This window comes from Bombina bombina, chromosome 6 (assembly GCF_027579735.1).
Source record: "Bombina bombina isolate aBomBom1 chromosome 6, aBomBom1.pri, whole genome shotgun sequence".
In the NCBI taxonomy this organism is placed as follows: Eukaryota; Metazoa; Chordata; class Amphibia; order Anura; family Bombinatoridae; genus Bombina; species Bombina bombina.
Window position 1 is genome coordinate 386,366,061 of NC_069504.1, and position 15,555 is coordinate 386,381,615.

The 15,555-nt window shown below is 35.6% G+C and overlaps 1 protein-coding gene across 1 annotated transcript in view; it reads left to right on the plus strand.

Moving 5' to 3' along the window:
* Nucleotides 1–15,555, plus strand: part of PDE6A (phosphodiesterase 6A) — a 190,852-nt gene that overhangs the window by 150,256 nt on the left and 25,041 nt on the right. Inside the window, exons 12-19 of the mRNA XM_053719837.1 lie at nt 1,827–1,973; nt 4,260–4,367; nt 6,301–6,410; nt 6,889–6,976; nt 7,474–7,574; nt 9,149–9,256; nt 10,357–10,420; nt 13,783–13,857. Coding sequence (XP_053575812.1) covers nt 1,827–1,973; nt 4,260–4,367; nt 6,301–6,410; nt 6,889–6,976; nt 7,474–7,574; nt 9,149–9,256; nt 10,357–10,420; nt 13,783–13,857 — 801 coding nt within the window. The remainder of the gene's footprint in view (nt 1–1,826; nt 1,974–4,259; nt 4,368–6,300; nt 6,411–6,888; nt 6,977–7,473; nt 7,575–9,148; nt 9,257–10,356; nt 10,421–13,782; nt 13,858–15,555) is intronic.

The following is a 15,555-nucleotide window of genomic DNA, read 5'->3' on the forward strand; positions in this document are numbered from 1 at the left end:
TAGGGTTTTGGGTGGAAAAAGAGCTAAATGCCCTTTTAAGGGCAATGCCCATCCAAATGCCCTTTTCAGGGAAATGGGGAGCTTAGGTTTTTTAGTTAGGATTTAATTTGGGGGGTTGGTTGTGTGGGTGGTGGGTTTTACTGTTGGGGGGTTGTTTGTATTTTTTTTTACAGGTAAAAGAGCTGATTTCTTTGGTGCAATGCCCCGCAAAAGGCCCTTTTAATGGCTATTGGAAGTTTAGTTTAGGCTAGGGGTTTTTTCATTTTGGGGCGGGCTTTTTTATTTTAATAGGGCTATTAGATTAGGTGTAATTAGTTTAAATATCTGATAATTTCTTTTTTTTATTTTGTGTAATTTTGTGTTTTGTTTTTTTTGTAATTTAGGTAATTGTATTTAATTTAGGTAAATTATTTAATTGTAGTGTAAGGTTAGATGTTAGTGTAACTCAGGTTAGGTTTTATTTTACAGGTAAATTTGTATTTATTTTAGCTAGGTAGTTAGTAAATAGTTAATAACTATTTACTAACTATTCTACCTAGTTAAAAAAAATACAAACTTACCTGTGAAATAAAAATAAAACCTAAGATAGCTACAATGTAACTATTACTTATATTGTAGCTAGCTTAGGGTTTATTTTGCAGGTAAGTATTTAGTTTTAAATAGGAATTATTTAGGTAATGATAGTAGTTTTTATTTAGATTTATTTTAATTATATTTAAGTTAGGGGGTGTTAGGGTTAGGGTTAGACTTAGGTTTAGGGGTTAATAAATTTAGTATAGTGGCGGCGACATTGGGGGCAGCAGATTAGGGGTTAATAAATGTAGGTAGGTGGCGGCGATGTTAGGGCGGCAGATTAAGGGTTAATAATATTTAACTAGTGTTTGTGATGCGGTAGGGGTTAATGTGTTTATTATAGTGACGGCGATGTCCGGAAGCGGCAGATTAGGGGTTAATAAGTATAATGTAGGGTTAATAAGTGTAAGATTAGGAGTGTTTAGACTCGGGTTCATGTTAGGGTGTTAGGTGTAAACATACATTTTGTTTCCCCATAGGAATCAATGGGGCTACGTTACTGAGCTTTACGCTGCTTTTTTGCAGGTGTTAGACTTTTTCTCAGCCGGCTATCCCCATTGATGTCTATGGGGAAATTGTGCACGAGCACGTAAAACCAGCTCACCGCAGCTTTCAGCAGCGCTGGTATTGGAGTGTGGTATGGAGCTCAATTTTTCTTTACGCTTACTTCTTGCCTGTTAACGCCGGGTTTTTGTAAACCTATAATACCAGCGCTGTAGGGAAGTGAGCGGTGACAATAACTTGCAAGTTAGCACCGCACCCCTCATAATGCAAAACTAGTAATCTAGCCGAGTAAGATAAATATTGATATAAAATTGTTACTTTTTATATTTTGCTATTTAAAAAAATAAAATAGTTACAGGCATAATATATGTATTTGCAATGTAGTGCAAATAAAATACATGTTTTTACAAAATATGTAAAACCCATTTTGAGGTCCAGGGATATATAACTTGTATTGTTTGCCTTTTTGCCATTTAGGTAACAGATATAAAATAGTTCTTGCCCTGATCAAGCAATTACTTTGTAGAACATTGAATGTCAGAGTCCCAAAGATAGTAATATAGACTCCAGCTTCTCTGAGGGCAGTGGAATAAATACATTTTCAGAGGGAAATTACAGGAAAGCAAACAAAATAAACAATGAAAAATAAATAATGAAAAAGTAAAATTACAAGGGTAGGCAGACAGATAGGTGGCTAGGTAGATAGGTCATTCTGATCACATCATATCACTTATCTCTTCCGTTTACAGCAAGAAGAACTCCCAGATCCAGCAACAGCTGAAATTTATGAGTTTCATTTCAGTGACCTGCCAGTTTCAGAGATTCACTTGGTGAAATGTGCTATTCAGATGTATTATGAGCTGGAAGTGGTGGACAAGTTTCATATACCACAAGAGGTTTGTGTTAACTGGTATAGTAGAAATGAACCCATGTCCCAGGAGATATGGAGGAGGTGAAGGGACATTAAATTCATGTTTAAATTATGCATCAGAAATTATACTGTGCATTGTAAAATATATTTCAAGAGTGCACTGGTTTGCAGTCTCAAACTATAGGCCTATATCCTTACTTCCTGTGTTGTCCAAAATATTGGAGAAATGTGCCTATTATTATTATAACTGTGCAGGTTTTACCAGAAGAAGGACTTCCCCACCTCGTTCCCAAACCACTTAACTGTAACAGCTCTCTTACAAAACAGTAACCATGTTTTTTGGGATGTATCAAAAATTTGTAAAAATCAAATAACGCAGAGTTAAACATAATGACATTATCAAACCGTAGGCTTGCCCCTGTCATCTCCAATAAGTATTCCAGTATTTTGCTTCACCCTAACCTGTAGTTTGGACCTCATATTGACAAACTATTGTTCAAGATGTACCCTAAAATTGAAGCCCATATATCCATCTCAGTAAACTTGCAACTCTCTATAACTCGTTATGCCGATTTGCCTGCAATGTGATAACTAAACTCATCAGTGTGATATGTTTAAAGAACTAAACTGTCTCTTGCTTGACTCTCTTGCCTTATCTATAATCACTTTTCTGAGAAACTCCAGTGCTACCTGAGCAGTATGCTCACCCCTGCTCCCCACTCCCACTATGACTTAAGGTCCTCTTATTCCACTCTACTCTCCATTCTCTGTTACAATGGTCGGTCAGTGTTCTAAATCAGAGCTCCTCAACTCTGGAATAACCTCCCAGAAACCACCAAATCCTCCAGCAACCTGAGATTCTTGAAAAAAACAAATAAATCCTGTAAAGGCTGTAAATGATAAAAGGACCTACCTTGTGTCTGTGTATAGCTATGTAAAAATGTAACTATTTGTACAATATGTAATGTATTGCTGGCATATCCCAGGACATACTTGAAAACAAGAGAAATCTCAATGTATTTTTCCTGGTAAAACATTTTATAAATACATAAAAGAAATAAATAATTAGTCCCCACCCCTCAAAAAGCTTCTTGAATGTTGTTTATCTTATCTCCTTTTCTGTAGCCAAATAGGGTTAGATATAATTAGCTCTTGCACATATTAACCAGTCCCTTACAATACATTGGAGGGTAAGAGTTCAGCAACCTATAAAACACACTTTAGGTCCTCTTGGAGGAGTGGAAAAACTAAAATTCTCAGGTTTATAAAAACAGGAAAAGCAGGCAAAATGCACTGCAAAGGGCTTTATTTTAACAATGAATAATTGACTATTTTATGAGAAATTATATTTTGGGTTTACTGTCTCTTTAAATTGAGAGAAAAAAGAGAAAACTAACAGACCAGGCGTCAACTAGATCTGTGCTTAGGGCATTGAGAGGGCAGCCTAATTTAAAGAACAGCTTTAAAGGGACAGTTAACTCAATGTTTTTCTCCCCTTTAATTTGTTCCCAATGATCCACTTTACCGGCTGGAGTGTATTTAATTGTTTACAAGTATTTCCTTTACCCTCATATTGGCATTTTAAATAGCTGATTCAGCCTGTGCTATCCTCACCTATTCTGAAAGTTTCTGGCCTTAGGTTCAAGCTATAGATAAGCAGTGCAGAAGAAATTACACTCCCAGTGGGGTATAGAAGCGATAAGGTAATACATTGCTTTTTTTCCATTGTTCTCTCCAAGCATTGGTCTTTGTTTTATGGACAGATATAACATAAAGAAGTATGTATATGTACACAATGTGATAAAGTAATGAGATCGGATTACACCTACAAGCTTAACCCATTTTATTAGGTTGTGGCTTCAAAACACAAAATCCTCTATTTCATATACACAAATGAACATTAAAAATCAAATTCTTGTACATTTTATAGTCAGCAGTTGGTAAAAAAAAGTAATTGTAAACACATTAAGGGAAAAACAATTTTACTGTCCCTTTAATGATGCGATGACTGGTCTAAAGGTGGCTCACAAAAGAGAATAATCGCTTCTGCATGTTTCTTTATTTTTATTGTGTGTATCAGACAGGACTAATTTAATAATAATAAGCATTTATGAGGCAAACAAGCTAAAATGGGTGGAGGTTGGAAGTTTGAGGGGAAGCAGATTTCTCAGAGCATAAGGCAGCACGTTCTAAATCCAACACTGCAACAGGCTGACAAAGTAAAAAAAAAAAAAGTTTTCTAATTGATAAATATGAGAATGATATTAAGCATAACATTCCTTTTCTAATGCTGGCCTATTTATGTGTACAGGTATTAGTGCGCTTTTTATTCTCTGTGAGCAAAGGATACAGGAGAATTACGTACCATAACTGGCGCCATGGCTTTAATGTAGGACAGACAATGTTCACTCTACTCATGGTAAGAATGTTCTTCAGTGGAAAAAGAAATGTTATTTAATTGTTGGCTTCCTGATTTATTGGAGTTTATTTCAGTAATACTATTTAAGCACAGCTTTTTTTAAAACTCATGCTTGGAATAGAAATATAAAATGTAAAGTGTGCCATAAACAAAACAACTGTAGACTACCTCACTGAACATTGTTTTTATCACATTCTATCATGTCAGCTCATTACGTAGAATTCTGTATATGGAGGGGCCAATACTTAGGAATCCACAAGAAAAAAAAAAAGCATTGCACTGATTTCTACTATTTCCAGTGTTTTAGTTTCTGCTTTTGAAGACTCGGAAAGTTCTGGATTTCTGTACCAATTCAGAATAATTATTTATTTTCCAAAATGGGATAATTATAAGATATCAAAAAAAAAAAAAAACAAGGTAGAACACAGTACTGACAATCATTGCATGGAATCTTGGATTTGCCAATCCTAATGAATCAGAAATAAAAGGGTATTTCAATCCAGCCTCTTATGTTTAAAGTGGACTTATATACCTATGTGTATGTGTGTGTCTATGCGTGTATTTGTGCGTCTATGCATGTGTGTATGTGTGCATGTGTGTGTCTCTGTGTGTATGTGTATGTGTGCATGTGTGTGTCTCTGAGTGTATGTGTATGTGTGTATGTGTATGTGTGCATGTGTGTGTCTCTGTGTGTATGTGTATGTGTGTGTCTCTGTGTGTATGTGTATGTGTGCATGTGTGTGTCTCTGAGTGTATGTGTATGTGTGTATGTGTATGTGTGTATGTGTGCATGTGTGTGTCTCTGTGTGTATGTGTATGTGTGTGTCTCTGTGTGTATGTGTATGTGTGCATGTGTGTGTCTCTGAGTGTATGTGTATGTGTGTATGTGTATGTGTGTGTCTCTGTGTGTATGTGTATGTGTGCATGTGTGTGTCTCTGAGTGTATGTGTATGTGTGTATGTGTATGTGTGTATGTGTATGTGTGTGTCTCTGTGTGTATGTGTATGTGTGCATGTGTGTGTCTCTGAGTGTATGTGTATGTGTGTATGTGTATGTGTGTATGTGTGCATGTGTGTGTCTCTGTGTGTATGTGTATGTGTGTGTCTCTGTGTGTATGTGTATGTGTGCATGTGTGTGTCTCTGAGTGTATGTGTATGTGTGTATGTGTATGTGTGTGTCTCTGTGTGTATGTGTATGTGTGCATGTGTGTGTCTCTGAGTGTATGTGTATGTGTGTATGTGTATGTGTGTATGTGTATGTGTGTGTCTCTGTGTGTATGTGTATGTGTGCATGTGTGTGTCTCTGAGTGTATGTGTATGTGTGTATGTGTATGTGTGTATGTGTGCATGTGTGTGTCTCTGTGTGTATGTGTATGTGTGTGTCTCTGTGTGTATGTGTATGTGTGCATGTGTGTGTCTCTGAGTGTATGTGTATGTGTGTATGTGTATGTGTGTGTCTCTGTGTGTATGTGTATGTGTGTGTCTCTGTCTGTATGTGTATGTGTGCATGTGTGTGTCTCTGAGTGTATGTGTATGTGTGTATGTGTATGTGTGCATGTGTGTGTCTCTGTGTGTATGTGTATGTGTGTGTCTCTGTGTGTATGTGTATGTGTGCATGTGTGTGTCTCTAAGTGTATGTGTATGTGTGTATGTGTATGTGTGTGTCTCTGTGTGTATGTATATGTGTGTATGTGTATGTGTGCATGTGTGTTTACTTTACAGAAAGCATTTTAAAGTATTTTAATAAACACCTCATCTAATGCTTTGAAGTACTCTAATACCAGTATCACAAATGTTTCAAGATGATGGTGGTTAGGTTGTTATTTCAGACCCTGATCATACCTTCCTCTTACAGGATCTGTGTAATACAATATTATAGTGCTGTAAATGTACAATTAACTGATATCTCAAAGGACTTAATCTTCATATTTTAGACAGGAAACTTGAAAAGATATTATACAGCTCTAGAAGCAATGGCTATGGTGACTGCAGCTTTCTGTCATGATATAGACCATAGAGGCACTAACAACCTATACCAGATGAAGTAAGTACATTTGTCTATGTGCTTTCATTAACTTTATTAAGCTTTTTTGTGTGTATTTTAATTTATTACATCTAGAGTTATATTACAATCTTTTGTTATTTCCTATCACCGAAGGTCAATTCCAATTGAAGGACTACTTTTAGATTAGGTAAACTTATACCTGTATGTAACAGGAGTTTTTTCAGGATTTTGTTGATCAACATGAAAGCAAGAAATTGCCAATGAGAAAGGGGGAAAATGAATACATTGCTGCTGATGGCTTCATCGTGTTTAGATTGTGTGTTTTTCTTCATCTCTTAATAAGCTCAATTCACTCTAAAGTTTGAAAACTAAGCATGATTGACAGACCAAAATATGTAGTTTATATAGCCAATATAACACAATGTGCGTGTCCTTACAGTTGTTTAAGATACCATGAGTTTATACTACCATGTGGAAGTTATGATGCTGGGTTAATTTTTGTTTTTCATGATCTTAGGTCTGGACATCCATTAGCAAAACTTCATGGCTCCTCGATTCTAGAAAGGCATCATTTAGAATTTGGAAAAACACTACTTAAAGATGAGGTATTGTTCTGCAGGCCCAACATAAAACTAAGTAACAGTGAGAGGGTCCAATGTCCTATATTGTTATTAGTGGTCATAAAGACTTCATTAAAGTGTGTTGTGTTGTTGTTACTTATATATTGTTAAATTGCAGCTGGAATGTGAGGTGGACCTAAAAGTCAAGAACCTCTATTGATTGCCAAGAAAAAATTAATAGATTTTCAATAGTAGTTTCTTTAGTGCTAATTTAATGTAAATATTCATTTTCTTATGGGAGATAAAATTGTGTTATATGAGTTGTAAATAATTTTAAAATGCCTGGGACATGCATAAGGATATCCTAAAAAAAAGTAACATGTAATATGGGTAGACTTGATGGGCCTTTTTGGTTGTTATCTACCGTCAAATTTTATGTTTTTATGGTAAATAACAAACTGATCACAAGACTTTCATTTCTTTAATGTATTTCTCACCCTGGTAATGATTGCACTTTGATCAGACTTTTTTTTTCTTTACAGTCAATAAACATTTACCAAAACCTTAACAGAAGGCAGTATGACCATGCAATCCATATGATGGATATTGCAATCATTGCAACAGATTTAGCTCTATACTTCAAGTAAGTCTTCCATCTGCTTTAAACAGCTTGAAACAATCAAGCGAACTGTGAGCTCTTCAGTAATAATGACTTCTTTATATACAGGACTATCATCTCTTTGCTTTGTAGAATGATTGCTTTTTCCAGCCAGTGAACCATATTAGGAAACATTTTTAAGTTTTACCAGCTCTCCACCAAATCATCACAATTTATTTAGTTTAGTAACTGAGTTTGGGACTCAGTATTTGATCAACATTTGTTATAGCATTAGCTAAAGAACACATTTAGAAATATGATTATCCTTTGAAACACGGTATGCATACATTTTATTTAAAAGCTATCTATCTAAGCACTTTTGTATGCCTGAGGAAGGGGGTAAAACCCCAAAAACGTTCACATAAATAAAAGGTGAATTGCTATAAGTCCCGGTGAGTGCACTTTTGATTGACTCTTATTCATATGTTTGTTGCACCCCGGGCAGAGGATTACATTTTCAGGAGTGCTAACCTGTGCAGAAGAAGAAGCTATTGTAAAAAGACACATTGGGAAAAAATTACTAACAACCTCTTTAGACTCTTTAGTCTGTGAAGAGTGAAGACATCATATTATAGAATATATCTACCCCCAAAGTGTCGCTGCTGCTCCTGAATCCTGTCTGCCCTAGACACAGACTTAGATTGTCTAGGCCAATGTATTCACCATTGGCTGGACTTGGTGAATCCAGACTAATGCTTGAGAGTGTTTTCTAAAATTTCTATTTCTGGTAGCCATGGAGTAAAACCAGATTACACCACCAGTGCCCCTAGGTCTAAATTCATTAGATAATCTTTGTTTTCTCAACTCACTTTTGATGTTACTCTTAATGTGTACACCAACAGATTATGGTGATTATTATATTTCTGCTTAAAGGGACAGTCAACTCAAAATTAAACTTTCATGATTCAGATAGGGTGTGCAATAAAAAAAAACAACCTTTTAATTTACTTTTATCATCAAATTTGCTTTGTTTTCTTGGTATTCTTTGTTAAAAGCTAAACCATGCTCATAAATTGATTTCTAAGCCGTTAAAGTCAGCCTCTTATCTCAGTGCATTTTGACAGTTTTTCCAGTTAGACAGTGCTAGTTAATGTGTACCATATTAGATAACATCGTGCTCACTCCCGTGGAGTTATTTATGAGTCTGTCAAAAAAAGATAAGAGGGCAGCCTGCATAGGCTTAGATACAAGTTAATCACAGAGGTAAAAAGTATATTAATATAACAGTGTTAGTTATGCAAAACTGGAGAATGGGTAATAAAGGGATTATCTATCTTTTTAAACAATAAACATTTTCAAGCAGACTGTCCCTTTAAGAATAGTTTATATATTCAATCAACAGTACAGGTTTTGGTTGGAACATTAAAACAAACCATAAAACAGATTCTGTAAAGGTTACTGCAGATTTAACTTCATTCAAATAATTATTTTGTGTCATGAGTCATTTATTTGACCACATCCTTTACCACATGTTGCTGATTTCTTCTGCTTACTACAGAATAATAAGCAGTTTGCTGTAATGATTAGGTCCTGAAATTGTGTTCTTCTTCTTCATTAAGGAAGAGGGCAATGTTTCAGAAGATAGTAGACCAATCAAAAACATTTGACAGTGAAGAAAAATGGACAGAATACATGAAACTTGAAGATACTCGCAAGGAAATCATCATGTAAGTATTATTTTCCTATTTCTGTGACAAACACAATGATAAAACTTACTTTGCATTAGGGCATCAAAATAATCCCTCATAAGATCAACTCAATATATATTTGTAATATGTATAACCTTTGATAAACATTCTAATCTCCCCATTGTTTCTGAATAATGGTAAATTCTAACACAGTGGTCAATCACAGTTCTTTAGAAAAGTTTATCAAATGATTTATCTACACAAATCCCCATAGAGTTTAGTGGTGACTTTTTGTAAAGGTTTGTGATTGATATCAGAATGTTTTGTTTTTCTAATACATTGAGCAAATAAGACAATAGGGACTATTTATGAAGATGTGGGCGGACATGATTCGCTGTAGAGGATCATGTCCGCCCGACATCGATAAATGCCGACAGCAAAAGGTAAACATACTTGTTTAAATACAAACATAAACTCTCAAAATTGCACCATGTGGTCTATGCACCTGTAAGGAGTAGTGCCCCAATCAAAAGAATCCTCTGATCAAGGGGCGGGATTTACACAAATAGTATTAGTATAAACAAATGGTGCTAGTTTTGATGTATCTAATATATACCTTCAAATCATCTACCAACCAATCGATATATTAGATACATAGATTTCTAACTTCATCCAATATGGTAAAGTCAATGAATTTTGGCTTCTCACAAATCCATTGTTCAGTTTCAAATTTTTTGCGTTAATTGGAATTGATATTGTTTATCAAGTGCTTTTAGCTATGGAATTTAATAAGTGAACATGTAAGTATAGGGCCAATTTTTCAACAAACTGACCATGAAAACAAGTACTGCCAATTAACAATAAAAAATGGCTGATTGTGATTACATTGTCATCAAAAAGGGATTATCTGCAGCCAATCATGTGCCAATAATTATCAACCCTATAATTACATGTAAGCATTTGAACAGAAATAGATTTACATAATTTATTAGAATATGTTTCTATATCTAACTAATAAAAGCTTGTTTTTGCAAAACAATTTGACAAGTCAAACTCTATCACAATTTGATAAATATAATCTCATATTTTTATAAAATAGGGATAATTAGACAGCTTGTTCTCTTTTCTATTTTATGTAGGGCAATGATGATGACAGCTTGTGATCTTTCAGCCATTGCCAAACCCTGGGAAATACAGAGTAAGGTAAGAAAAAGTATAAAATTAAATAATTTATGTGATAAATTGTTATTAATATTTTTCCTAAAACATTAATATTTGTAGTTTGGAGTATTTTATAAACTTTAATGAAGTTAAATAAATTCACATTGCAATGTGTCTGTTATTAAAAACAGCATCTAATTACACCCAGTTAATACTTTTAGAGGGATTTAACACACTATGGGCTCCATTTATCATTGTTTGGAGAAATCCGACTTTCAGTTCTCCCAGAAGTTCTCCGCAGCTCGCCCTCTGTGAGGCGCACTTGTGCGCCAATATTTATCAAAAAACTGGTCGTATTATACCGCTGTTTTCCAAAGTCGAGATGCGGCGTGTTAATGATAAATCTCGACTATATTATTCGATATGTGCCTAATTTACCATTCCATCTTCGTAAAAAAACGCATATTTTTGGTATTTTCCTTTTTTATTACTGGATTCTAATAGCCATCCTTTTTAATAATGTTATATAATTGGTTAAAACATTTATATTTGTAATATGAATTGAACAAATTTCTATATTATTATTCTTTTTGGGGTTTTTTTACAAACCACAACCTTTTACTACTATTCCACGTTATTTTTAACAGATGGCTTACATATTACAAAGTCATTTTTTTTGGTTTATCTACTTTACAGTTAAACTCACCCAATAGCCAACCATGGGGCATGTCTCCACGTTCAAACAATGTAAATAATGCTGATTGTTTGAGGATATGGTAATCGTGGCAGGAACCTGGAAATCCTGAACGCACAGCCCAAATTTTTAGGTTGGCATCACAAACAACCTGAACATTCAGTGAATGGAAGCTTTTTCTATTCCTGTATTGCTCCTCCCTTAAAGCTGGTGGTCTTAAAGCTATGTGGGTGCAATCAATTGCACCAAGAACATTAGGCATACCAGCTACTTGATAAAAGGATGCCTTAACTGTGTGCAATTCTTGCACATTCCTGGGTACAAAAATAAACTTCTTCAGATGTTTCAAAACTGCTTTTAAAACAATTCTTAGATGCCTGCAAAATGAAGGCTGGCTAATGCCCACCACAGCACTAGAGACTGCCTGAAATGAACCAGTTGACAAGAAATGCAAAACTGCTAATAATTTTAAAAGTCCAGGTATCGCCCTTGTTCTTCTTGCCCTAGGGTCTATGTCATTTTGGATCAGAGAGTAAAGATTTATAATACTCTCCCTATTTATACGAAATCTTTGCTTTATCTCATTATCAGACAGTGCCTGTAGTCCACACCGGGGTAAAAAAACTCTAGGCACTCTTTGGCGTCTCCGTATGGGCATATTACCATCAGCAAGACGATTTTCACGGCCCCTTGCCAAAGAAATAGCAGCCAACAGCAGAAAATATTCCATCTTCTCTCTCGCAAAAAATGAAGTAAATGAAATGTTCTCCTCAGTGGATATGGAGAACTTTGGAGGGCGTAATTGTAGGAGAATATTAGGTTCTCCCATGGCGCAAAATAGTGATAAATATGAAATTTGGCGATCTGTTAGTCGATTTGATGAAAATACGACCGAAAAAGCGCTGTTTTAAGCTTCAATCGGCGCACATGTGCGCCTTGGCGAGATAGAATAGAGTGGTCGGATTTTTCGGTCGAAAATCAGTTTTTTTGGTCGTATTTTGTTTTAATACATAGGAGAGAATTTACGCCGGCGTATTTATAGGCGTAAATGTAGGAGAATTGCAATGATAAATGGAGCCCTATAAACCCAACACCAGAAAACAGCTTCCTTATACATGGTGAAAAGGACAGAAAACAGCCACATGAATTTAATGGAGTATATGTTAAAGGACACTGGAATGCAGAATTGTTTGCAATGTGTGCAGTATGTTTGTCTTTCTGACAACAATATATTGTATTACTGTATTTTAACCCTTGTGACCTCTAATTTTGTTACCTCACTTGCGGCTCATACCCTGAGGCTCTTTTTTCTCTCTAAATTCTAGGTTTGTGGCACAGCCAATCAGTAACCATTCTGCCCCAATCCATTGTAAATATCAAACCATGTTTTTGTTGCTTCAGTGACAGCATAGAATGACTGACAGGTCTTGTATGTCCTATAGCGCAGCTAAACCCGTCACACCAAAGCTGATTGACAACCTCTATTTAATTTAGTGTACCAAGCCATACTGAGGCTCTTTTTTCTCTAAAGTCAAGGTAAACAGCAAAACCAATCAAAAACCATACTCTCCTTTAAATTTAAAATAGTAGCACACCCTCCTGGGCTCTGCTTCATAGGCAGCATATAGTGATTAATGGGTCTCACATCCAAATCCTTCACATCAAAGTCACTTGAGGCTCACTGTTTACTTTCTGTGACAGGTTTAGCTGCACTTCTGCACACTCAAGACTCATCAATCACTCTATGCAGCCAGTGAATCAGGGGAGAGAGTGCAGTCTATTATTTCCAGTGGGGCAGCTGGCACAGATTATTATGGGCTGTACCAGCCTGGTCCACCAGTCTTAGCTGGTGAGATAAGAAAAAGAATTGGCCACATGCTGTAATGTGTTAAAGCATTTTATTGCACTGTTGCTGGTATTATATACAGGTACAAATTCCCAAATACAGAATTCCAAAATCCAAACATTCTAAAATCCAAACATGTTCACTAATATTGTTTCTTTAAAATAAAATTATCAAAAAATACTATTTTCCCTGCCTTTAGTTACATGAATAAGCTGTATTATGAAATGTAAATATTGCCTAAATGACATAACACATTGTTATTTACACTTGGTTCCATGCCCTCACAAATGTCCCATTTTAAAGATGCAAGTATTCCAAAATCCAAGCTATTCCAGAATTCAAACCTTTTCCAGTCCCAAGCAGTTGATATAAAGGTTTTTGTTTTACCTGTGTATATCTCTATCTATCTAGATAGATAGATATTTAGATAGATAGATAGCAAATGCATTAAACACATAGTTAAAGTTAGCTCCAGAGCATCAATACACCACTGAAACTGACTTTGCAGGAGTGAAATGCCTAGATATATGCAAGTAGCAGTGCAATTAAAATATTACATATTATAGTAAAAAAAATAACTTTCATGTACCTTTAAATTGCAAGTACATGTTAAATATTCTAGTTTAGTCTCCCTTTAAAACATTATTCCAAAATGTTACACTCTAAAGGTTATAATACTTTTGGCAACATTTAGCTGTTTGATTTTTTACACTGGTTTGAAGAAAGGTCAGATACTATCATTCTTTTTTTTATAATGTTAGATTTGAAAGATAAAAAATAAATACAATTAAAGGCACGTTTTCAGGTGACATTTTTAAGAAGTAAATTTAAACCTAGTCATCTGTGGGTGGTTTTTGCATACAGGTTGCACTGCTGGTTGCAGCTGAGTTCTGGGAGCAAGGAGACCTGGAAAGAACTGTGCTTCAGCAAAACCCTATTGTAAGTATGCTGTAAATTATGTGTGCATTCAGTCCAAATATATCATTAATTAAGGTTAAATTAGGTTTTTAATCACAAAGCAATTTTATGCACAATGTCATCATTTACTGTTTATTCCTCAAATAATTGTCTGGAAAGGCTATATGGGACCACTATGAGAAAAAAAATCAGGAGCACTTTATGTCACACTATCAATAATAATCTTTAAAGGGACAGTGGCTGGTCATTGCTACCGCGGCCTCGCGGTAGCAATTAGAGCTTTTAAAATTAACCAGAGATCAGATCTCTGGTTAATTTTAAATATCTGCCCCAAATGCCCCCAGATTACTGTGTACTGTAGTTTATTAAAAAATAAAGATGGCAGCATCTTTATTTTTTACTAAAATAACTGCACTAGGCAGTATTTTGGGGTTAAAATTGGTGGGAGTGGGGTGTTTTGACAGACTTTCATTAGCCAATCAGTGCTGACTCCTAGGCAACTCCACGGGCATGAGGGCAATGTTATTTATATTGCACACATAAACTAACACCCTCTAGTTGTGAAAGGTTTAAATGTCAACTAAGAATACCAAGAGAACAAAGCTAAATTGATGATAAAATTACATTGGAAAGTTGTTTGAAAATACATGCTCTATCTGAATCATGAAAGTTTGATTTTTACTAGACTATCCCTTTAAACCAGGACAGGTGCTCATTTATATCTGGTGTTTGATTTGTTATGAAAGAAGTTGCAAGAGAAATTTTCAGCGAGATTATGAAATTTGCGGTAACAGGGGTGCGTTGCTAACGCTTAGTTTCAGCTCACCGCTCACCTAAAGTAACGCTGGTATTACAGGTTTTTTTAAACCTGGCGTTAGCCGTAAAAAGGTGAGCGTAGAGAAGAATTTAGCTCCACATCTCCCCTCAATACCAGCGTTGCTTACGGTAGCGGTAAGCTGGCAAAACGTGCTTGTGCACGATTTCCCCATAGGAAACAATGGGGCTGAGCTGGCTGAAAAAAAACTAACACCTGCAAAAAAGCAGCGTTCGGCTCCTAACGCAGCCCCATTGTTTCCTATGGGGAAAGGGATTTTATGTCTGCACCTAACACCCTAACATTAACCCTGAGTCTAAACACCCCTAATCTTACACTTATTAACCCCTAATCTGCTGTTCCCGCTATCGCTGACACCTACATTATATTATTAACCCCTAATATGCCGTTCCGGACACCGCCGCCACCTACATTATACTTATGAACCCCTAATCTACTGCCCACAACATCGCCGACACCTACATTATAGTTATTAACCCCTAATCTGCCCCCCCAACATTGCTGCAACTATATTAAATGTATTAACCCCTAATCTGCCGCCGCCAACGTTGCCACCACTATAATAAATTTATTAACCCTTAAACCTAAGTCTAACCCTAACCCTAACACCCCTCTAACTTAAATATAATTTAAATACATCTAAATAAATTTACTAAAATTAAATAAATTATTCCTATTTAAAACTAAATACTTACCTATAAAATAAACCCTAAGGCCTAGATTTGGAGTTTGGCGGTAGCCGTGAAAACCAGCGTTAGAGGCTCCTAACGCTGGTTTTAGGCTACCTCCGGTATTTGGAGTCACTCAAAATAGGGTCTAACGCTCACTTTTCAGCCGCGACTTTTCCATACCACAGATCCCCTTACGTAAATTGCGTATCCTAT